The 21162-nt window shown below is 41.5% G+C and overlaps 1 protein-coding gene across 1 annotated transcript in view; it reads left to right on the top strand.

Moving 5' to 3' along the window:
* The first annotated feature begins 445 nt into the window (after window positions 1-445).
* P2RX1 (purinergic receptor P2X 1) overlaps window positions 446-21162 on the top strand; it is a 30932-nt gene continuing 10215 nt past the window's right edge. Inside the window, exons 1-6 of the mRNA XM_063298120.1 lie at window positions 446-637; window positions 13789-13936; window positions 15662-15733; window positions 17868-17937; window positions 20815-20911; window positions 21043-21123. Coding sequence (XP_063154190.1) covers window positions 501-637; window positions 13789-13936; window positions 15662-15733; window positions 17868-17937; window positions 20815-20911; window positions 21043-21123 — 605 coding nt within the window. The 5' untranslated portion in view covers window positions 446-500. The remainder of the gene's footprint in view (window positions 638-13788; window positions 13937-15661; window positions 15734-17867; window positions 17938-20814; window positions 20912-21042; window positions 21124-21162) is intronic.

Here is a 21162-nt window from a genome sequence, read left to right as displayed (position 1 = left end):
ATTTTAACCTAAAAACCCAAACACCTTCTGAGCTTTTAATCCTGCAAAGTAAAGTGGTACCCCCTGAAGTCAGGGACATCTGGAAATAGACTTGGGACAATGGAAGCCTTTTCCTACTTTGGATTGTGAAACATGGGGAGGTTGTCACTCATAAATATCATTCTAAACTCTGGAGTCTTCACTCCATTCTATCACTGTCCAGAGCAGGATGCAGAAATGAGTCTTTCCTGTTCAACTGTTCTTGCGTGGTGTTTTGTGGCTGACTCTACTTGCTAAACACACCCTGTCCCACCCCCAGACCATCTAAGGAGATGTAAAGTAAACTACTACACCCAGAAAGAGAAAGGACTCTTTGCTGTTGCTCACAGGGAAAGACAACAGACCCTGCTGTGGAGCCAAAGAAAAGATTAGCAGAACGTGAGAAAGACACACATCGGGAGAATCAACCAGCGGAAGACTTTTGCCTGCAGCAAGCGAAGAAACAGCCCTGGCTATTCCTTATGGGCCATAAATTCACAGAAAAAATCTCCTCCTTTCTCTTTGAATATGACACACCAAGGATGGTTCTGGTGCACAACAAGAAGGTGGGCTTAACCTTCCGGCTGATCCAGCTGGTGGTGCTCACCTACATCATCGGGTAAGTGAGTGTCGGCTGGTTTAGGATCAGGCAAGGGAGCTGTTCAGTTCTCCCCCAGGCTCTCTTTTGTTTCTCCTGTGACTTGGTGCTGAATCCATGGACCCCATCTGTTTCATGCTCTTGATGAACCAGCTAACATTTGGTCAATCAAGGTCATCCACCCACGTGATACGTAAGGAAGCAATGAGACTTCTCATTTTTTGATGGTGGGGAAGGACCTGAAAATGCAATTGAGGGGCGTAAGTCCTAAATAGGGTATGGAAACCCACTAAAAGCTATGGAGCTGCACATGGCAGCCGCCTCCCTGCTGTCTGCATATGTGTCCCCCTCTCACCCGATTCTTTGGTTTCCATGGGAAGCAGCTAGATCTAAAGTATGGGGCTTCTGCTCACATTTGGAACAGGAGCCATCTCTTCCCAAGATAGTGCTGTTGCTTAGCAAGACTTCCAGTTGTGCTAAGGTTTCTACTCCACTTCACTTTAAGCCTTCTTTCAAAACCTGCCCAGTTGCCACTCAGCTTGGCAAGGTCAGGACCATGGGGCAGGAACCACATTACAAGTCTATATAGGTAGTCCTCACTTAACTACCATAACTGAGACCAGTATTTTGGTTGCTAAGCGAAGTGGTTATTAAGCAAATCTGACCCAACTTTATGACCTTTATTGCAGCAGTAATTAAGCAAATCACTGCAGTCATTAAGCAAACCATGTGGTCATTAAGTGAATCATGCAGTTCCCCATTGATTTTGCTTGTCAGAAGCCAGCTGGGAAGATTGAAAGTGGCGATCATGTGACCACAGGATGCTGCAACGGTCATAAATGCAAACCAATTGCCAAGTGCCCAAATCGTGATCATGTGACCATGGGTGATGGTCCTAAGTGTGAGCACTGGTTGTAAGTCGGTTTTTTTCAGCACTGTCTTAAGTCTGAACTGTCACTAAACAAATGGTCAATAAGTGAGGACTACCTGTACTCTTGGTCCTGCTTTAAATACCCTATCCCTGGTTATCCATTTCATTTTACCTCAAGTGCCTCTTTCCTCCAACAGATCAGTGTGACCTATAGATACAGTGACCATACGTCCTTTAGCATAAAGGACAGTCCTTTTATTTTAGAAAGCCATCCTTTAGATTTATTTATTTTTCAAAAACTCACTTTTGTCCTTTATTTTGATCATTTAACTTTTACCATACCAATGGTCCACTTAATGTACACACTTTCACGTTCATGTGTAAAATATGGAAATTGAATTGTCTTTTTAAAATAAATGTACATACACTGTTTGATTTTAGATATTTTTATTACAATATGCGTTTTTGTAAAGTTTTTCTTTGCATGGCTCTTGAATTTTCCTTTGTAAAGCAGAGTTATAAACACAGACATTTTTTTTTTCTTTCCTTACGTGTGGGGTGGCAATCCAAAGCTTAAGGACAAAGGCTTTGATGCACTGAGGTCACTGAAATAGATTGGCCTAGGATTTCTAAACAGATGGGCTTGGGGAGAGTTGGTTTCTTATTAAACCTTAGATGTTGCCACTGCTTCTTGATAATTTATCTAAAATGGGGGTGGGAGGATTTACGGGCTGCGGGAAAAAACCTGCGGTTCACACGCAAGCCATGTGTTGCCCACTCTTGAAAATATATCACTATAAACCAGACAGCCACCAGTTGAGGTCTGAGAAGATGGGTGGAAGCAAAAATGTTGCACTTCCCTTCAGTCCTTCATCTGCTAAATGGAAACAACAACGATAACAACCGTACATGACAAGAACCAAGTTAGGGAACAGTATCTAGCCAACCCTGGCTGATCTCAGAAAGCTAAACAAGGTCAGATGTTGGTAATGCTTGGATGGGAGACATTCTAGAATTCCTAAAGTCGGAGGCTAGACTGGAAAGGTGAGAAAACATCTCAGAAGAAGAAAAAATGACCAACTCTATGGACATACTCAGGTGCCCTCTAGAGGTCAGCTTGATACCAAAAGCACTTTGCCTTTACGTTATAAGCCAAAGTGTGATATAATATTATGCACATGATTGCTTCAGGAACTAACACCTTTTCATTCTAAGTCAGATACATTTTTCTGGGTAGCTGAGGATCCCCAGAATGCTGGGCAGGAGTTTTTCCCAACACTGTCAGGAGTGCTTGAAGCAGAATTCCTTTCCCCTATTAAAGAAAGGAAACCTATAAGTTGTTGCTGGTGCCATTTTATTGACTATTTATTGTATTCTATTTTGCACGCTGATTGTCTCCCAAAGCAACTCGCTTCAGTACTAAAGAGACATCTGAACCTAATATCAAGTGTAACAGTGGTCCGTTTAGTTTAGCATTCCCTATGCTAATTGAAGAGGATCCAGGGGCATCCAGGGTGGTCAAAAAAGGCAAAGGCAGCTATGATAATATGATCTATGTTCTGCTGCTTGTCTACCCGTGGTGTGTTTATGACACATATCCAAAATGAGTGGCGCTTTGACCGTACCATTGTGGCCAACATCTTAGAATCATAGAATCAGAGGGTTGGAAGGGACCTTGGAGGTCTTCTAGTCCAACCCCCTGCCAAGGCAGGAATCCTCATACCATCTCAGACAAATGGTTGTCCAGTCTTTTCTTGAAAACCTCCAGTGATGGAGCTCCCACAACTCAGGGAGGCAAGCTGTTCCATTGCTTAATAGTTCTCACTGTCAGGAAATTCCTCCTTGTTTCCAGGTTGGATCTCTGCTGATGAGCTTCCACCCATTGCTTCTTGTCCTATCCTCAGGCACTATGGAGAATAAATTGATGCCCTCTTCCCTGTGGCAGCCCTTCAAGTATTGGAAGACTGCTATCCTGTCTCCCCCCAGTCTTCTCTTTGTTAAGCTAAACACACCTAGTTCCTTTAGCCATTCTTCATTGGATTTAGCTTCCAGACCCCTTATCATCTTTGTTGCTCTTCTCTGTACTCTTTCTAGGGCCTCAGCATCTTTTTTGTATTGTGGTAACAAAACTGGACCCAGTATTCCAATTATGGCCTCACCAATGTGGTATAGAGTGGTACTATCACTTCCCGTGATCTTGATACTATCCTTCTGTTGATGCATGTGATGATTGCCTTAATCCAAATAAAACTCTCAGACTCAAAATCACAATTCAGGTTCTGGGTTTATTTAAAAAAGAGTGCAAACAGGTAAAAAGCTGAGAATGAGAAAAGTGCGCCTAAACTCAAACTAAATATCATCGTACAAACATCATCCCACCCCCTCCTTCGCATACATTCCCAGGTGCTCCTAACGAGCTCTGCTGATCAACGGTTAAAAAGACCTTGACATTTAAGAGATAGCCAAAACACATTCCTCCCTGGCACAGTCCAGCACGTCTCATGTACAAGGCTCTCAGCAGCACCCTCCCAGCCAGCACACGTATCAGCACCTTGGCAAGTAAACCGTTACGATGCATAAACATCGCAACGGTGAACATGACAATGCAGCCCAGGATTGCATTGGCTTTTTTGGCAGCTGCAGCACACTGCTGGCTCATTCCTAAGCGGTGGTCCACCAGGACACCTAGATCCCTCTCACAGGCACTACTGTTGAGTCAGGTACTGCCTATCTTGTACTTGTGCATCTGTACTTGTGCATCTGTGCATCTTGTTTTTTTCATACCCCAACCCTTCCCTCTGTTCCCCCCTGAGGGGATCACTATGATTTTGGAAACCATTCTCAGATTTAGCTAAGAAACTACAGCCCTTCATTGTTGTCTGTGCCTATAGTTTCTCTCCTCTCTCTAAATCTGTGAAAAACAAATTTAAAAATTTAATTGTATATATGTAGGACATTTATCATAGCTCTCTCCCTGATTATCTAATATACTATATACATGTGGTTGCATTCAAAAAAATACTAACCTCTACCACCAATCTTTATTCTCAAGTGGTATGATCCAGAATTCTAACATTGTTCATTTTCTATGTTCAGATAATGGATAGAACAGCTCTCTGGATGCTGTGCTTGCATCCCTTCTTAATGAGGCAAGAAATTACCTTGTAGTAGGTCTATCTAACACTCTTATTTTATTTTCCCTTTGCATATCCAAGGATATGAAAAAATACAGTGGAAGTAAATGGTGCAATATATACCTATCATTAGCTGATGGTTAAAAAATGTGAAAAGCAAGCCAGAAATACTTTATTGGGTGCTGTGCCACTATCAACCACTGTGCTAGGTCAAAAGTTAGTCTGGTGCTGATGCTCCTCTGGAACATCTATATCCCCATTTGCCCCTCAAAAACAGGAGGACAAATTAGAGAGTATAGATCCTTGCTGATCCTATGGACCGCTTGCTCAAGGAAGCAGCTGTTTGTTCTGCCTGTCTGAGCATCCAACACTTAGGAGTATTTCTCAAAACAATTTTTGGGGGGTGGGGGGAGAGAAAAAGTGCTGAAAGCTTTTTGGAACTCAGTATTTGAAGACAGAAGCTCTTAAGATTTCAGGTTCCTGTTCTTGGTAGGTCATCAGTCAAGGTTTAATTCTATTAGGCAAGGTTAGGGAACTTGGGGCCTTCTAGGTGCTGCTGGATTCCAACTGCTATTATCCCCAGCCAATATGGTCAAGAATGATTGGAGTTGCATCCAGTGGCGATGCAGCTGAGTGGGAGAATGTAGGCTTTGCCTGGAGAAACTACTCCCAGCACGAAGGAGGACACACATTGGCCTAAAAGCTATGCTTCTCCTTCAGTCATCTCAGAAGCGAAGTCAGATCAGTCTTGGATGAAGGACTGGCTGAGATGGGACAGTGGACAGGAAAGTTCAAAACATCCCTAAGGAAACTTTGAATTATAGTTTTCATAAAAGTGTAATTTAAAGAGATGTAATACATCTCATCCAATGGAAAAGGCTGGGGCTCTTCCTCACAGCCCCACTAATGTGCTTTCCTCTCATCTTGGAGTCAGGAGGAAAGTGAAGAATAGAAATTGTGCTGATCATGCAGCCCACTTTACTATGCCAGAGAATAGGAGTATTTCATGGGGAGGGTTAAAAAAAAGGCAATCTACAGCCATGGCTGCATGATCAAAACCCTGCTCCTTTTCTGCATATGCTGAGCAAGCATGGTCACGGGCACCATTTTGATTTTTTTTTTTATACCCTCTCCCTCTGATGCCCCTGCCAGGCAGTATTGCGGCTCTCACACAAGTTAATGTGGAGTAGTTTCCAGGCTGCAGTTGGTGGATTCTCTATTTTCCTCTCTCTTCCCACCAAGGTTCACCTACCTCAGGAAAATCAGCCACCCAGCACTTTCCTGAACGTCAGCTGGGGCAAACTGGTGAGCCCAGCCATAATTATTACCTCTTTAGATAATAGAATGGATCCATTTTGGCTGAATTCTTATTACTGACTTCATCCTTCTGCTGACAGAGCTATCAAGGAGCTTGATAGTCCAATGATTCCACCATTCAGAGGTCATCCACAATATTGCAGGTCAACAGACAATAGTCTTATTGCCTCCTTCGCTCAAAAATCTGCCTGAGAGATTAGAAGAGCTACTTTGAAATATGAAACAGACAAAGACAAACCAGAGAGCTTTCAATGCTGTGGTGCCTCTGGATTTTTTTTTTCCTTTCCTTTCTCCCTCCAGAAGCTCTTTCCCCTACAAATCATTTTTGGTTAGGCAACAAGCTTCTTCCCTTTCCCATGCTTCCATTTCCACATTTGTGTGGATGTGTCTTACACACTTTCTGTACTTCAGGTTCTCCCAACACACAGCTACCATGAGTCCTCTGGAGCTTTTTAAGGAGCAGATACTTTTTAAGCTTACTTTTGTTTACTAATGGGAATATGGATCTCCTGGAAGATGTGAAGATTCCTAGGTCTAAAAAGAAAGAATCTTGGCAAATTTGCTGTTTGTTTTTTCTCGCAGCCATGGAGGCACAATGCCAGTGACTGGTAAAGTAGAATATTTTAGGGATGCATTTGAACCAGAGATCAGGACACATTACACAGAGGCACAAATTGTTTTATTGATAGTGCTGGAGGCAAAGAGAAGCCTAAAGAGGGTTATTTTGCCCATCCCTCTTTATAGTCTTATGCAAATTAGAATTGGCATGTGATTGGCTAGAGCAACCAGCTGTTTCATTGGATATAACTCATCATGTGCTTAGTGAAGTCAGCAAGATCATTTAGGTGTAACTATGAGGTAATGGGGCAGGACTACAAAGACAAGGAGCTTTGGAAAGAAGAAAGAGGCAGTTATTCCATGAACACTGTTCTTTCTAGAGAGTTACTTCCATTTGTTACTCCCTAGAAGTACATCTTTTATAATAGATCTTTTATTGGTAGTATTGTAATTTCTTTGTTTGATTGTTGTGAACCACCCAGAAATGTTGGGAGTTGGGTGGTATATTACTACTACTAATAATAATTATTATTATTATAATCCTTTCCCAGAGCTCTGCTTGCCTCCCAGGATCTTTTCCCCCTTATGTTTTTATGGAGGAGCTGACAATGTAATTTTCCTGGGAAAATGTTTTTGCAATGGGGCAGTTGCCTAATTTGACACCATACAGCTGAGCCTGTGTGTTGTTTCTTCTGGGAAGATGTGTCTGGGTTACTCAAGTGTATTTGGGAAGATGCATTCGGTGTAACTGGGCTCCACCAAACCTCCTGAGTAGGAGGGGAAGTCCCACAGCATACCTGCCAGGCCAGTGCAGCCAAGCAGATCCCAACACCTGACCACATCATCCAAGAGGCCTCCTCCACGAACCTTAGATTCTCCACTTGAGTTTTGTGTCAGTATAAAAGCAAAACACCACTTTCACACCTAGATAAAACCACCTTCAGGCTGCTTCAGCAGTGGGCTAGCACTGAAGGGGAGGGGACATTGTGAGGAGTGACCCTCTACACATAGTGGGACATCTTGGTGTCAAGCAAGGAAGATGTGGCGACGCATCCTCCATCTGCAGTCTAGGAGCTAAGCATAGATGGGCAATTCCAGCACCCTCCCTACTTCTGTCCCACCCATTCCTTAGAGCTGGCTGGGGAATTCTGGGAGTTGAAGTCCACATATCTTAAAGTTGCTGAGGTTGAGAATCGCTGCTCTAAAGCTCCTTCTTGACTTCCCTTGAGTAAAACCTCTTGAAGTTCTGTTAAGAGGAAAGAAGAAGGATCTGCTCTCTCCTCTAGCACAGTAATAGCTCATGGCAAGAATGATTCCAGGGATGAGGGATGTGTGGATCTGTATAGATGCTAGGCAGTAATTTAGATTGGTTCGGTTTAATAATGGTGCTTTTTAAAAGTTGCTTACAAATATCTGGTTTCATTCAGAACTTTTCCTAACACAGAAGGCATCTCTAGGTAACACTAAGGTCCATAACTGTATACATTCCCCCCAAATCCTTTTAAAATCCAAATTTCTCTAATGTTACCTTTTCTTTTATAAATTTCCCTCAATGCAATCTTTTCTTTAACTTGAGTTTCCCTACATTGTTTTTTTAAATGTACTTACTCTTTTTTTATCTGCAACTTTCCCAAACGTATCTTAAACTCTTTCAAAGAAAGTTGGGGTGATTCAAAGAAAGTTGGGATGAAAATATAAAAAGTAAAAGAAACAATTTCTTTGTACTTTTTCATTCATCCACCCCAGAGGTCCACAACTTTATTTAGCCAAGGGTGACACTTGGCTTTGGGGCTTTGCCTTTAGGCTGATTTCCAACAGTAGACTTGGACAAGGACAGAAAAAAAAATAAACATAATTTAATTTAATCCAGATGAGGAACAAATATTTAATGATTTTTATTTAATTGTAATTGTAATAAAAATAGAAATAATTAAATATGTGTTCCACATCTGTTTAATAATTGGGGGGAGTGGTGCTTGGGATCTGCAACCCAGGCTTTAGGAGTACCCTGTGGCTTCAAGTTTCACATGCTGATTAATTCTTTCCACCTCTCCCTTGCAATTTTGGACTACAAATTGCAGATGCATTCAAATGGTGTTTTATTTTTATTTTAACCATATGCATTTGTAGCCTGGACTGTGCAGAGGAAGAGACAGGGGAATACACTGGCTTAACCAGGCAGCTAGTCCCAACTGCTGTCTTCACATAATATACTATGCTTGGTTAGTTTTAATATTAGTGATTTCTTTGATGGCTAAGGACATTCTGTGAACTCAGCCTGATTAATCTGGTTTAGCATTCAGTGCATTCAGAAATTCAGTAGCCAAATTAGGGATGTTGTACAAACCCAGTCTGTAATCTTGTACAAGTCTGTTTAGAAGTAAATCTGAGTTCAGAGACTTACAGCCAAGCATCTGTATACAACATTGCAAGAATATAAACTAAAGCCGAAATCCTATGTGCAAGTAGGTGCCTGGATAGGAGTCCTTCCCACCGCAATGAACTTTCCTCCCTTAACTTCTACTTCCACAGTTCTAGAATTCAGGGCCATCTAATGAGATCAGCAAGACGTAAATGTGGGGCAGGCAAAAGAAAGCATGTCTTGGCACAGCACACAATTCCTTTATGGAATTCACTATTAAACTGAATTCCAATTGAAATAGCCAAAAAAGGGCTAGACAGATTCATGGAGGAAAAGCCTATTAGTCTCAACAGCAAAATGGAACCTCCATGTTTAGAGGCAATCTACCTGGTAGGCACACTGTTTATTGCTGGGGAGCAACAGGGTAGAAAGCCTGTTGCTTTAAGCCTTAACTGGTGAGTTTCTTCAGAAGCACACGCCTGCGACTATTGATGGAAAATGGGATACTGACCTCACTGAACATCAGCCAATGGCTTGGCTTAATTGAAAAATAAATCAAAGTGTATGTGGGTGTATCAACCACCTAACCTTTTTAGTGACTGAGAGGCTGACTGAAGATTCTCAATTTTAGGATTTGAATTCCAAAGTTGGTATATATAATACAATTCTGGCTGCTGTGTGCAGCTCAAGCTTTAGTTGATTCCTTATCTATGGAGATCTTGAATAAGTCAAATGTCCCATAAAGGGGCATTTTCAGAAAACAAAAAAACTTCCCAGACATTTCCCGCTTGTAGCTTAACTGGCCTTTGCCCCACTCTCAAAAGCCTGGGAACAAGAATTTGGCATGCTGAGGGATAAGGGTGAATTCATTTTACTCCTCTATCTGAAGTAAGTTTTGACGTCCCAAGGATCTATAGTATGTTTCTCTGGAAAACCTTGCAAAAGGCAGATTGCCAAACTGGGATGAAAAGGCATTTCAGTAAGAGAGGAACACAGATGGCAAAGCTCCTAAGCTGTTCATGGTTGCACTGTTGTCTTAGACACCAAGAAAAGAACAAAGGGTTTCACGCTATGGCCTTCTCATCCGTAGCACCCAGGATGTGGAAATTGCTATTTAGTTTGTCCTTGTTGGTTACATGAAAGTTCTGCCTTTCTTCTAGGAGCTCAAAGCAGCAGGGAGAAAATGGCTGACTCAAGGTCATCCTGTGAGTTTCATGGCTGACTCTGGATTTGGACCTGGACTTCCATGGTTCTAATCCAATACCTTAACCATTAGACAACACTGTCTCAGACTTGGTTGCCTTCTTCTCTACAACTAGTTGGCAGGAGATTTTCCTTTTAGACAGCCATCTGGCCACAGCAGTGTTTCTCAAACTCAGCAACTATAAGATGTGTAGATTTCAACTCCCAGAATTCCCCAGCCAGCCTTGCAAGATTGTTGTCAGACCTTCCAGGTAAACCAGGCAGGAAACACAACTAGATTAACTGATTCTACTTTATTGTAAGATTACATTAACAGAATCTTGCAAGTCTGAAAGTCCAATTCTCCTGCCCTCCCTATTTATTGCTTGAGTAGTCAGGGAGGATCTTTCCTAAGTTTCTTCTTTAGACAGTTACTGTCTTGTGGACTTCCTTTCCTAGTTAATAAATACCCCAAACATTCCAGTCTTCTGGAAGTCCAGGTGACTGTTTTTGATTGGTTGGTTGGTTGCTTGCTTGCTTGATTACATGCCACCAAGTCATTGCTGACTCTTAGCAACCACATAGATAGATTTTCTCCATGACCGTCTGTCCCTAACATGGTCTTTCAGGTCTTCCAACAGTGCATTCATAGCCACTGTAACTGAGTCCGTCCACCTTGTTGCTGGTCATCCTCTTCTTCTCTTTCCTTCTACCTTTCCCAGCATCAGAGCCTTCTCCAGAGAGTTAGGTCTTCACATAATGTGTCCAAAGTAGGGTAATTTGAGGCTGGTCATTTGGGCCTTGAGTGAGAACTCTGGGTTGATTTGTTTGATGATCTGGCTGGGGAATTATGGGAGTTGAAGTTCACACCTCTTAAAGTTGCCAAGGTTGAGAAACACTGGGGTAGAGTAACAGCATCTTGAAGACCTGACTGTGTTTTTCCTTCCCTCCCTCTTATAGTGAATGAGGATGGAGGCAGTCTGAGCTTCTTTATAATGCTTCTGTTTTCTGAGCTCAAAGCATGCTTATGTTTTTGCAACCCTTTCTGTATATTTTCTCTGAAGTCATCTCTGGGGCTCTCTACAATACTGTCACCAATAATTGTCAAGGTTATCTCTGCATTCCTCTACAGTGGGGCGTCTTCCTGCCATGGTTAATGGGACTGCAGGTGAGCACTGAATCTAGCTTAAGAATTAAGCATTGTAAGAAGGGAGTGCAGTGGTATTTTGAAGTTGCCCATCAACATCTGGATAGTAGACACAGATAACTGATGTCTCCCCTAGTAGGACTAGATGAATATTCCTCTTCAGATTATACTTTTATAATTATTTCTAAATCTGCATCCACCCATACAAATAAGCACATCATCATTTTTTGGATATGAATATTGCCTTTTTTGGAAGTGACATCCAGTAAGCCACCATAAACAGCAAGGAAGATCCCCAGCTATTTGAACCCAGTGAATGAGTTGAAGATCTCTAGGGGAGGGATGAGCTATAGCTTGAATAATTAAAACTTGAAATTTTACTTGAAGAAATAAAAATAGGAGGAAAATGGTGGCACTGATTTACCAGGAAAAAAAAACACTGCTGCTACTATTTTTAAAAAAGGGAAGAGCTGGAACATATTTTATGCTGAGCACAACCATGTGTATTTAATACAGGACCTGATCTGTGATTTGCAGCAGTACACTTCTGTCATACCAGAGTTAATTTTTAAGAATAGCTGGTGGTCAGTGAGAGAAGTCAGCCTTCTCCAGCCTGATGCTCTATAGAAGTTGGAATACATTGGCTGAGGAATTATAATCTAATACATATGCAGAACACAGGTTGAAGAATACTGCTTTGTGGTGTAAGGTCTGCAGCAGTGTTTCTCAACCTTGGCCACTCTAAGATGCCTGCAAGGCCCCAAAACATTGCAATTCATCACTGCTCTCCAAGTATACCCTGCTATGTTACCCACCAAATATATGGATTATGCTGATCAGTTTGGAAAAAGGGAAGCACAGACCCTATCTCCCCATTGGTTCTATGACTGCACAATCAGGCTAATATCTGGAGCACATTTTCCCACAAAATGCCACTATCCTGTGAAATATAGTTAGCATACCTGAAGAAATTCACTGATAAAAACTTTTAGAAAAACTTATTTTACCTCTCCACCTCCCTGCCAGCGTTGCTATTTTGTTTTTCAAGAAAGAAGCCTCCCTACCCATGATTATCAACTCCTGAAATCCGTAACCATTAAGGATAATTACCCACTGCCCCTCATTTCTGAACTTTTGGAAATTTTTATCAGATTGAATCTCAGAGCAGCTTAGAATCTGATTCACATCAGACTCATGAATATTTACAGTAACTGCCTTTGATCTGGTTATGAGAAACTTGAATATATGGAAATGCATTCAAAGTAGCATGTAGACCCTTGGTCTCCATGCAATTTATGAATAATATTTTTTCATTACTTTGAGGACAAATATCTAGGTGTTTATCAAGGTTGTCTGCTGATTTATTCAAAGGATCTTCCTCTCCTCACTGATCAAGTTGGAGCAGTTCTTCAGTGCCTTCATGAGTACAGCCTCTATGCTAAGCCAGAGAAATGTACCTTTGATCTGCCTGTTTGAAGTATTTTGGATACCGTATTTCAGATCAATCCAACTAAAGCAGAATCTATTCAGTCTTGGACCAGAGAGAACCACCACCACCCTCTGCCCCCAATACACAAACTGTCAGAGATATAAAACATTTTCTGTGCTTTGCCAGTTTTTATCATAAATTTATTCTTCATTTTGCTGCCCTGATAACACCACTGACTTGCCTTGCCAAGAAGGGGATTCTCTGTAAGTGCAATTCTGATACTTAACAAGCCATTCTTCAACTAAAAAAAAAAGTTCACTTGGTGCATCCTCAGTCCTCCAGATTACACCCACCCCTTTGTTCTACAGGACGATGCTTCTGATTTTGTCTTGGGACCTGGACACTGAATCATCATAGGAAGCAGCAGAGGACATCCACAAAACACATTTTCTTCATTATGTCAATTTGCAGCCTCCTGACTGCACAATCAAGCTTCAGTACCTGCCAATGGTTCTGACTGAGGGGGGGAAGACTTGACTGGGGAGAAGAAGGCAAGCATTTGATGACTAACAAAAGAAAGGCAGAGCCTGCACCACACAAATGCAAAATGAAGAGTTCTGGAATGAGGGGAGTTCCTGACAAAGAAATAGAAGAAATGGAGATGACCCTCCCTTTCTGCTGTCTGGTGCTGGGAGGGGTAGAGAGGCATGAAAGGAATGAAATCTCAACCTTTTGGGCTGTAGAATCGGTAATTTATCCCACTTTTTCTTGCTCTGGCAGGAAGAAGAAGGTGTAAGGTATCATAATGAAGAGTTATCTTTCAGCTCCAGATGACAAAGAGATGGAAACGGAAGGTGGAGAACAATGCTCTTCAGCTACTCAAAACCACAAAGTGAGAAGGGAAGAAGAAAATAGAGAAGGAAATGGTATTAGAAATGAACTGCCAAGCCAAGAACCAGTGACACAGCTCTGACAGTTGTCGACTCTACAATGATTATGACTCGGGTTATAAGCAGTAAAAAATATAAAATATTAAGACACCGCTATCACTTCAATCAAAAATATTATCAGCATGTTGGAAATACTGTTTGTTTCTTTGCCGGATTAGTTTTCCCTCTTGTTTTTACTTCCCAAGCATGTTAATGACCTTTTGTTAAAAATGTCTTCCCTAGGTGGGTATTCCTGTACGAGAAAGGCTACCAGTCTAAGGATGGCATCATAAACTCCGTCTCAGTGAAGCTCAAAGGGATTGCACTTACAAATGTTAGTGAGATGGGTCCATACATATGGGACGTGGCGGATTATGTTTTCCCACCTCAGGTAAGACACTGGGAGGGATGGAAGAGTCATTTTCAGAGAATGAATGTGCAAGACAAGTTCTTTCTCTCATTCTTCCTCCTTTAACTTGGAACGTAAGAAATTGCCATATACAAAATGGAGTTGTAGGCCGAAGCAGCAGTGGGGAGGCTTCAGATGTGTGGAGTCCACTTTGTGTTTTACCAGAATCTCAAAACTCACCAGCCAGAGATTTAGAAGCATCAGTATCTCTTTGAGGAATACTTATTGCTTGTATTGAAGTGAAATGCTCACTACCAGCTGCATCCATGAGGAAGGTCAAAAGATATAAGATGACTGTTATGACAGCATCATCAAAGCCCTGTACTTTTTGTATGTGTGTCAATGTTACATGCTTGCACAAAGGGGTGGGGTTTTGAATGAGTTGTGGTGCCCACCATCTTGCCTTTTTTGACTCCCCCTGCAGATGAGACTGCTTTCCACTCATCCTTGAGTTGGCAGAAAAACTATACTGGCATGAAATTTGCTGTCCTTGTTTCCAGTCCATATCCTGATTCTCTTGCCTTTGTCCCTGACGGACAACTGACTTCTCTCCAAGAAGATTTTACGCACCTGAAGATTGCCCTTGGATGGGGTCACAACAAAAGGAAAATTCCACTTTAACACAGCTAGGGATCATTTCAGCCTGTCTCCCTCATGGACTGGGGACAAGATGGAGGCAATGGCTCTGCATACAACAGAAATTTTTTTTTGCCAGGGCGTGTTTATGCCAGGGTTAGGTGCAAGTACATAAAGTCCTCGGCAGTACAAATTTGGATGCCAGAAATTTGTTTGAGTCTCAGAACTGAATGGAGCTCATCACACAAAAACAGAACACCAGATATACTGGACTGTGCTTTTCAGATTTCAGCTACAAAATTTAGGGCAGGATAATTTTTGTTACTGCTATTTATTCATTCACTGACAGAGATCCTTGTTGCACTATTGTTTTACCAAAACTTCCCCTTTTGCTTGTTACTGCTCCTGCAAAGGCTAACTCCAGGGTCCTGCTGAAAGAAACACAGCACTTGAAAGGAAAGATCAGTGTGCTCCTATTTGGGATGAACATTCATAAGTTGTATTGATATTAAATTAAATTAAATATTTAATTTAATATTACATTAATATTTTAAAATCTTCCCAGTTGAACTGGCAATTGTCCAGTTCTAATTTTGAAGCTCCAGGGGGACTCCAAATAGATTACCTACATTTTTTTTCTCACCTTCCACTGCCCCTGTTGTGAATGGCAAGAGAGTTTTGTCCACATTCTGACTTTAGGTTTCTCAGTCATTTAGACCCAACTCCTTCTTAATTCCTTGGTTTATGCACAGAAGAACACTGAGATGCATCACTTGTTGCTTTCCTCTGGGATTTTTTTTTTTAAACTTTCCACTTTTGCCCACAGCCCTGGGATTTTCTGATGGTTTTCCATGCAAATATTAACAAGGTTGGACCTTGCTTAGGTTTTTCAAGATGAACCGATTGTCAGTCAGGTGCTGCCCTCTGCTTTGTAGCTGCTACTACAAGAGAGGGGGTATAAAACTATGAGCTCCAGAGCTTTTGGCTACCTAACTTCATCACTACAGCCAAGGGTCCAATGGTGCAACTCCAAATGTGATTTTTAGCATTCCGTGCTAAGCCAGGAAATCAAAATGAGGATCTCCAACCGTCAAATGAGTCATTTCATGTTCATCTTATTTTCCTCTGCAGGGAGACAGTTCTTTTGTGGTGATGACCAACTTTATTATCACCCGTGGGCAGAAACAGGAAACATGTCCAGGGGTATGTAACCTAATACTGACATTTTGTAGCATTTACTATATTCATGTTCTGTATAGTACCACTGAGATGACCTCAGAGAAAGAATGCAAAAACAGTTAGCAAAATATGTATGAAGCCAGAGGAGACAAGATAGTGTGAGAAAGAAACTGAAGACTGCCCCGCCTTGACTCTCTTGAGCATTGGAACAGGAAATGCTATCAGGCTTTTAAGATTTATTATTGTAGCCTATATCCTTATAGTAGAGTTTCAGTATGTCTTGTGGCATCTGCTTCCTGATCTGGCCTACCTCAAAGAGCTGACATCAGTCTTGAAAGTCTGATGTTTCCCCTCAATGAGAGTCAAGGTGGGGGCCACATTAAGTTTCTTCTTGTGCTATCTGGTCTCCCCAGATTTAATTCATAACTTGCTAATTGTCTTTGCATTCCTTCTCCAAGGTCATTTCTGCAGTTTTCTACATGTTCTCACTGGGGAGAGGGTAGCAAAATTCCCAAAACACAGCTGAGAATTGCAGATGCAAAACATCTGGGGAGGCACCAGGGTGGGGAAAGCTGGTAAAACAATTTAAATTGTCCAAGGAACAGCCCTTCACCAATTAAAACAGCACCACCCTGCATACAAGATGGAGGTAACAAGAACCTCAGCTTTGCTCTCATTCAAACTGTGGAAACCCCAAGATTTTCAGGAGTCTCTCTTGGTCATTCATACACACACTCTCACACACACGTGTTAAATAGGAAGTGGGAATAATTTCCCCAAAAGCTTAATGAGAACTGAGCATGCTTTTATGCAACCAAAATTTATTTATTTATTTTTATTTATTTATAAATTTATTCACCACCCATCTCCACCTCATGGGGAGGGCAGAAATGCTTGGAGGGCAGAAAAAATGAAGAAGAGAAGGAACAAAATGCAGTTTGTTGGAAAACAACAGGGTTAGATGACTTGAACACCAAACAGAAGGGTTTCACATGTTCTAGGAGGTCCTACTTGTTTCCACATCTAATTGGATAGTCTTCCTCACACCATCTGTCTTGACCGTTTGTAGTTGATGTCTAGTTAAACATTTGTTGCAGTGAATGGCAGACGTAGTCATGTTGGGGGATTCCTTCCTGTTTTCTAAAGAAAGACCCCTAACTTAGAGGCTTTGCCATGGAACCTGGAAGAAGAATGCCAGTGTCCTCGCAGAAACATCTTTTGATACTCCCCCATCCTCCATCATCTCACTCTCTGTCGACCTGGGAGGGTAAACCAGATAGCAATCGCAAGCAGATGAGCTAATTCTACTTTATTGTAAAGCTACATTGACAGAATCTTGCAAGACTGAAAGTACAATTCTCCTGCTGTCTTTCTTACCCCCGGGAAATTAGGGAGGGTCCTTCTGAGCCTCTTGCCCCACCCACTATTCAGCTGCGGGCTATGCTGTGTCTTATCTGACCGTTCCCTTGGTAGAGCCTCTTTGCCCAGTCCCCCAAGATCTTTCCCACATACCAGTACACTCTCTCTCTGAAAACAGAAAGTAGAAAGGCTGCAAAGCATATACCCTACAGTATAATTGATATTTCCAAAAATGCCTCTGGCCTCTGGCCCCCACATGAGTTCCATAAACTTGCTTAGAAATAACAGTGGCATCCAGCAGCTGCCATCCAGCAGTTTGTTTGAAAGGATACCATCTACCCCTCCAGAAAAAGGACAAAGGTACTGTAAATAGGGGAACTGCGGAGCATCCTGCAAGAAGGGGGGCTAAAGAGGGGGGCAAGTTGCAGGCTTTGTAAGTGGTGATGTTCTCATGGCAGCCATTTTGTGAACAGGCAACCATCTCCCAAACAGTCATGTTGCAACAGTACACCAACACATCCACCAGCCCAGAAAGGTTGTGGACCCCTCGCTTAACTACGCCAAACACATAGAATTGCTGTTTTCATGCCAGTTTTTAAAAACTGTTTATTCAATAATATATTTTAAAAGTTCCACTTTCTACCATTTGCACAACTGAATCCCTACGTTCTCCTTTTTAAAAATAGAGTGCTAAACATCCTGTTACTGGGTGACGATATAAAGGCAAGAGTTTGAGGAAGGCTTGCGGTCAATCTCTGCACTGCTTACTGAATCACTTCCATTTTTCCCCTCATTGCAGCATCCTGAGACTGGGGAGTGTAACAAAGACACTAAATGTGTTAAAGGAGAATTTCTTCGTGGAGGTCAAGGTGAGAAAGAAAACTCACATTCAGATAGCTCTAGATCAGTGTTTCTCAACCTTGGCCACTTTAAGATGTATGGACTTCAATTCCCAGAATTCCCTAGCCAGCCATGCTGGCTGGGGAATCCTGGGAGTTGAAATCCACACATCTTAAAATGGCTGACGTTGAGAAACACTGTTCTGGATGCACAACATGCTTAACTAGGTCAGGTATACCAACCTGGTGGCTGTATTTGCACCACATGCTAAAAGCTTGGTTAGTGTTAACCTTGGTTTGCTTGTTTTTGTGACATAGTGTCTTGTATGAACTCACCCCATTGGGTTAGTTTGTAGTTCAGTGTATTGTGTGAACACAGAAAATGCTATGTATGTTGGGTGAAAGAAGTTACTTCCTTGTTTATATTCCTTGCAATGTGATTGGTTATATGTATTTTTTAAAAAGTTTAAAAGGATTTTCCTGGGAACTGTATAATCCAACATTCTGTTTTCCATCATGACCAACCAAATGTTGATGGGTAACCCACATGCCGCTATGAATTGTGGGTGAATTGTCATGAATTTTTTCCCTTAGTTTCTCATTTTTGAAAATATGCCCGTTTGGGTTCTTTTAGTGTTTCAGTTTGTTAATATATTTTTAAAATTAGATTCATATCTTGCCTTTCATTCAGGAGCTCAAGGTGGCTTCATGATGCTCCTATTTTTCCCCATAACAACAATCCTGTGAGGTAGGTTGGCTGAGAGAAAATAACTGGCCCAACATCACCCAGGGAGCTTCCATGGCTGAAGCCTGGGTGTCCCTACTTGTAACCCAACACCTTAAAAACTACAAGACACTGTGTGATTCATCCAACTTAATATTTGTTTCTATTCAGATGTACATTTCTCCAAACATATCCATTTTGGGTTGCAAAACGGATGCAGTTTTGCAAATTACTTCCCTAATATAACATATTTCATGAGCATATGTATTATATATATATACACACACACACACATACATACACACACACATACATTCATACATGTCCTAACAACCAGGAAACACACTGAGACAATGAACTGGTCTCTAATATTTATTACTAGTACTTAACAAGAATCCTAACAAACTGAAGAAGCGTGGGAAAAACCCAGACATATAACCCCCAAGGGTTAAGGCGGTCCCGATCTGTGTCTCTTTGAATGGCTGAACAGTTCCTCAGTGCTACGCATGCGCTTGACAGTCTGGATGGGAGCCCCCTGCTCGCCTTCCTTACTCATGACAATACACACACACAGAGTATGTGTATGTATGTATGTATGTGTGTGTGTATATATATATAATATCATTTTTTAAATTGCTGACACACTGCATTGCCAAATACGGAGAACTGTGAAATTTGAATGATACGAAATCTTCAGTTTGTATGTTGATTCAAAAATGCTAAATTACAGAGCATTTAACAAATGTACAAAAAGAGGAATTAAGATGCAAAAAATAAGGACTGATAAAAAAACCAATGGCCTTGCAATGTTGACTGATTGTTTTTGCAGAAATTGGGGAGAGGAAGGAAGTTGAAGCCGAAGTTTTGAACAGAAGCATTTATATTGTGACATTTTGATGCCCCTCTTCTATTCATTGCTTGTTGCTGTTGATATAAGTGCCTGGAGGGATAAGAGATGTTAGCAATACAGGAACATAATTATGCGGACCAGTACAGAAAGTGCTTAATGATGATGGATTGAATTAATAAGTTCTAAGTTCTGAATGAGGACAAACAATAATGATAACATTCAAAAAGCAGTTTCAAATATTAATTAGGTTTAATTTTAAATGGAAAAAGACAAAAACACATTGCCAAAAATGAAAATAAGATAACTAATTTTCCTGGGAAAGGGTTTTATTAAATGTGATTTTTAATGAAAAGGGGCCAAAATGACATACGTTAGAAGCTGGGTATAAATTAAATATGGCGATGATCATCAGCTGGAAACTCAGCTGGGATCATACAACACGCTAAACCAGTGTTTCTCAACCTTGGCAACTTTAAGATGCGTGGACTTCAGTTCCCAGAATTCCCCAGCCAGCATGGCTGGCTGAGGAATTCTGGGAACTGAAGTCCATGCATCTTAAAGTTGTCAAGGTTGACAGACACTGTGCTAAACCCAAATAAAGATGTTATGTGTTCCCATAATATGCAGTAGCCAAACAGATAAACCAAACAGTTGGGTTTCCATAACAGAATTACAGAGTTGGAAGAGACCTTAGACGTTATCTAGTCCAATGCCCTGCTCAGTACAGGATCCACTGCAGCCTCTCCACCAAATGATCATCCAGTCTCTGAAGATCTTCAGTCAGTGACTGATCTATGATCATGAAGGTCTTCCTGACATCTCTAGCCTGAACTTCTTTCCTCAACCCCTTGGTTCTGATCCTGCCCTCTGCACCCCCTCTTCTCTGTGATAGCCCTTGAGAATTTGAGGAGATCGCTAACATATCTTCCCTCAGTCATCTCTTCTATAGGCTAAGTATACCTAAATCCTTTAGCCATTCCTTATGGGACTTGGTTTCCAGACCTTTCACCCTCTTAGCAGCCATCCTCTGAACTCACTCTAGTTTGTTACTGTAAACTTTGAACTCTGGTACTGAGAACTGGATGCAGCATGCCAGGCAGTGTCCAACCAGGACAGAGTAGAGTAGAATTATTGCACCCTGAACCACAAATTACACAACTGTTAGCTTTGACTAATGTGTTGTGTAAACGTAGCCCTAATTGCATCCTCAGTCCAAGAAGCAATAACACAGAGAAAGGAGTAACACAGGGAGGTCCTTGGTCCACAGGCTCTATTTGGTTCATACAGCTGTCCAGGGTGATCTTCATTCACTTCTTGACTATGCTTTTCTCAGGAATCATGACTGGGAAGTGTGTGAATTTTAGCCATTCACAGAAGACCTGCGAGATATTTGGCTGGTGCCCTGTTGAAATTGATGACAACGTTCCGAAGTAAGAAATGGAGCAGGGTTTGTCTTTTTGTTCATAATGGTGCTAATTCTAAGGGAGGGGGAATCGCCTTCTATGGACACGAGTATTTTCATGCATTTTCACACCTAGGCACCAATATTTATATCTTTCAGTCCACCATTGCTCCTGGAAGCTGAAAAGTTCACCTTGTATATAAAAAACAGCATTACTTTTCCCAAGTTTGGAGTTTCCAGGTAAGCCAAAGATTCTTGTGACCATGCTTTTGGGGGGGG

This window comes from Candoia aspera, chromosome 1, assembly GCF_035149785.1.
Source record: "Candoia aspera isolate rCanAsp1 chromosome 1, rCanAsp1.hap2, whole genome shotgun sequence".
Taxonomy (NCBI): Eukaryota; Metazoa; Chordata; class Lepidosauria; order Squamata; family Boidae; genus Candoia; species Candoia aspera.
This window is presented reverse-complemented; position numbering and strand designations above follow the sequence as displayed.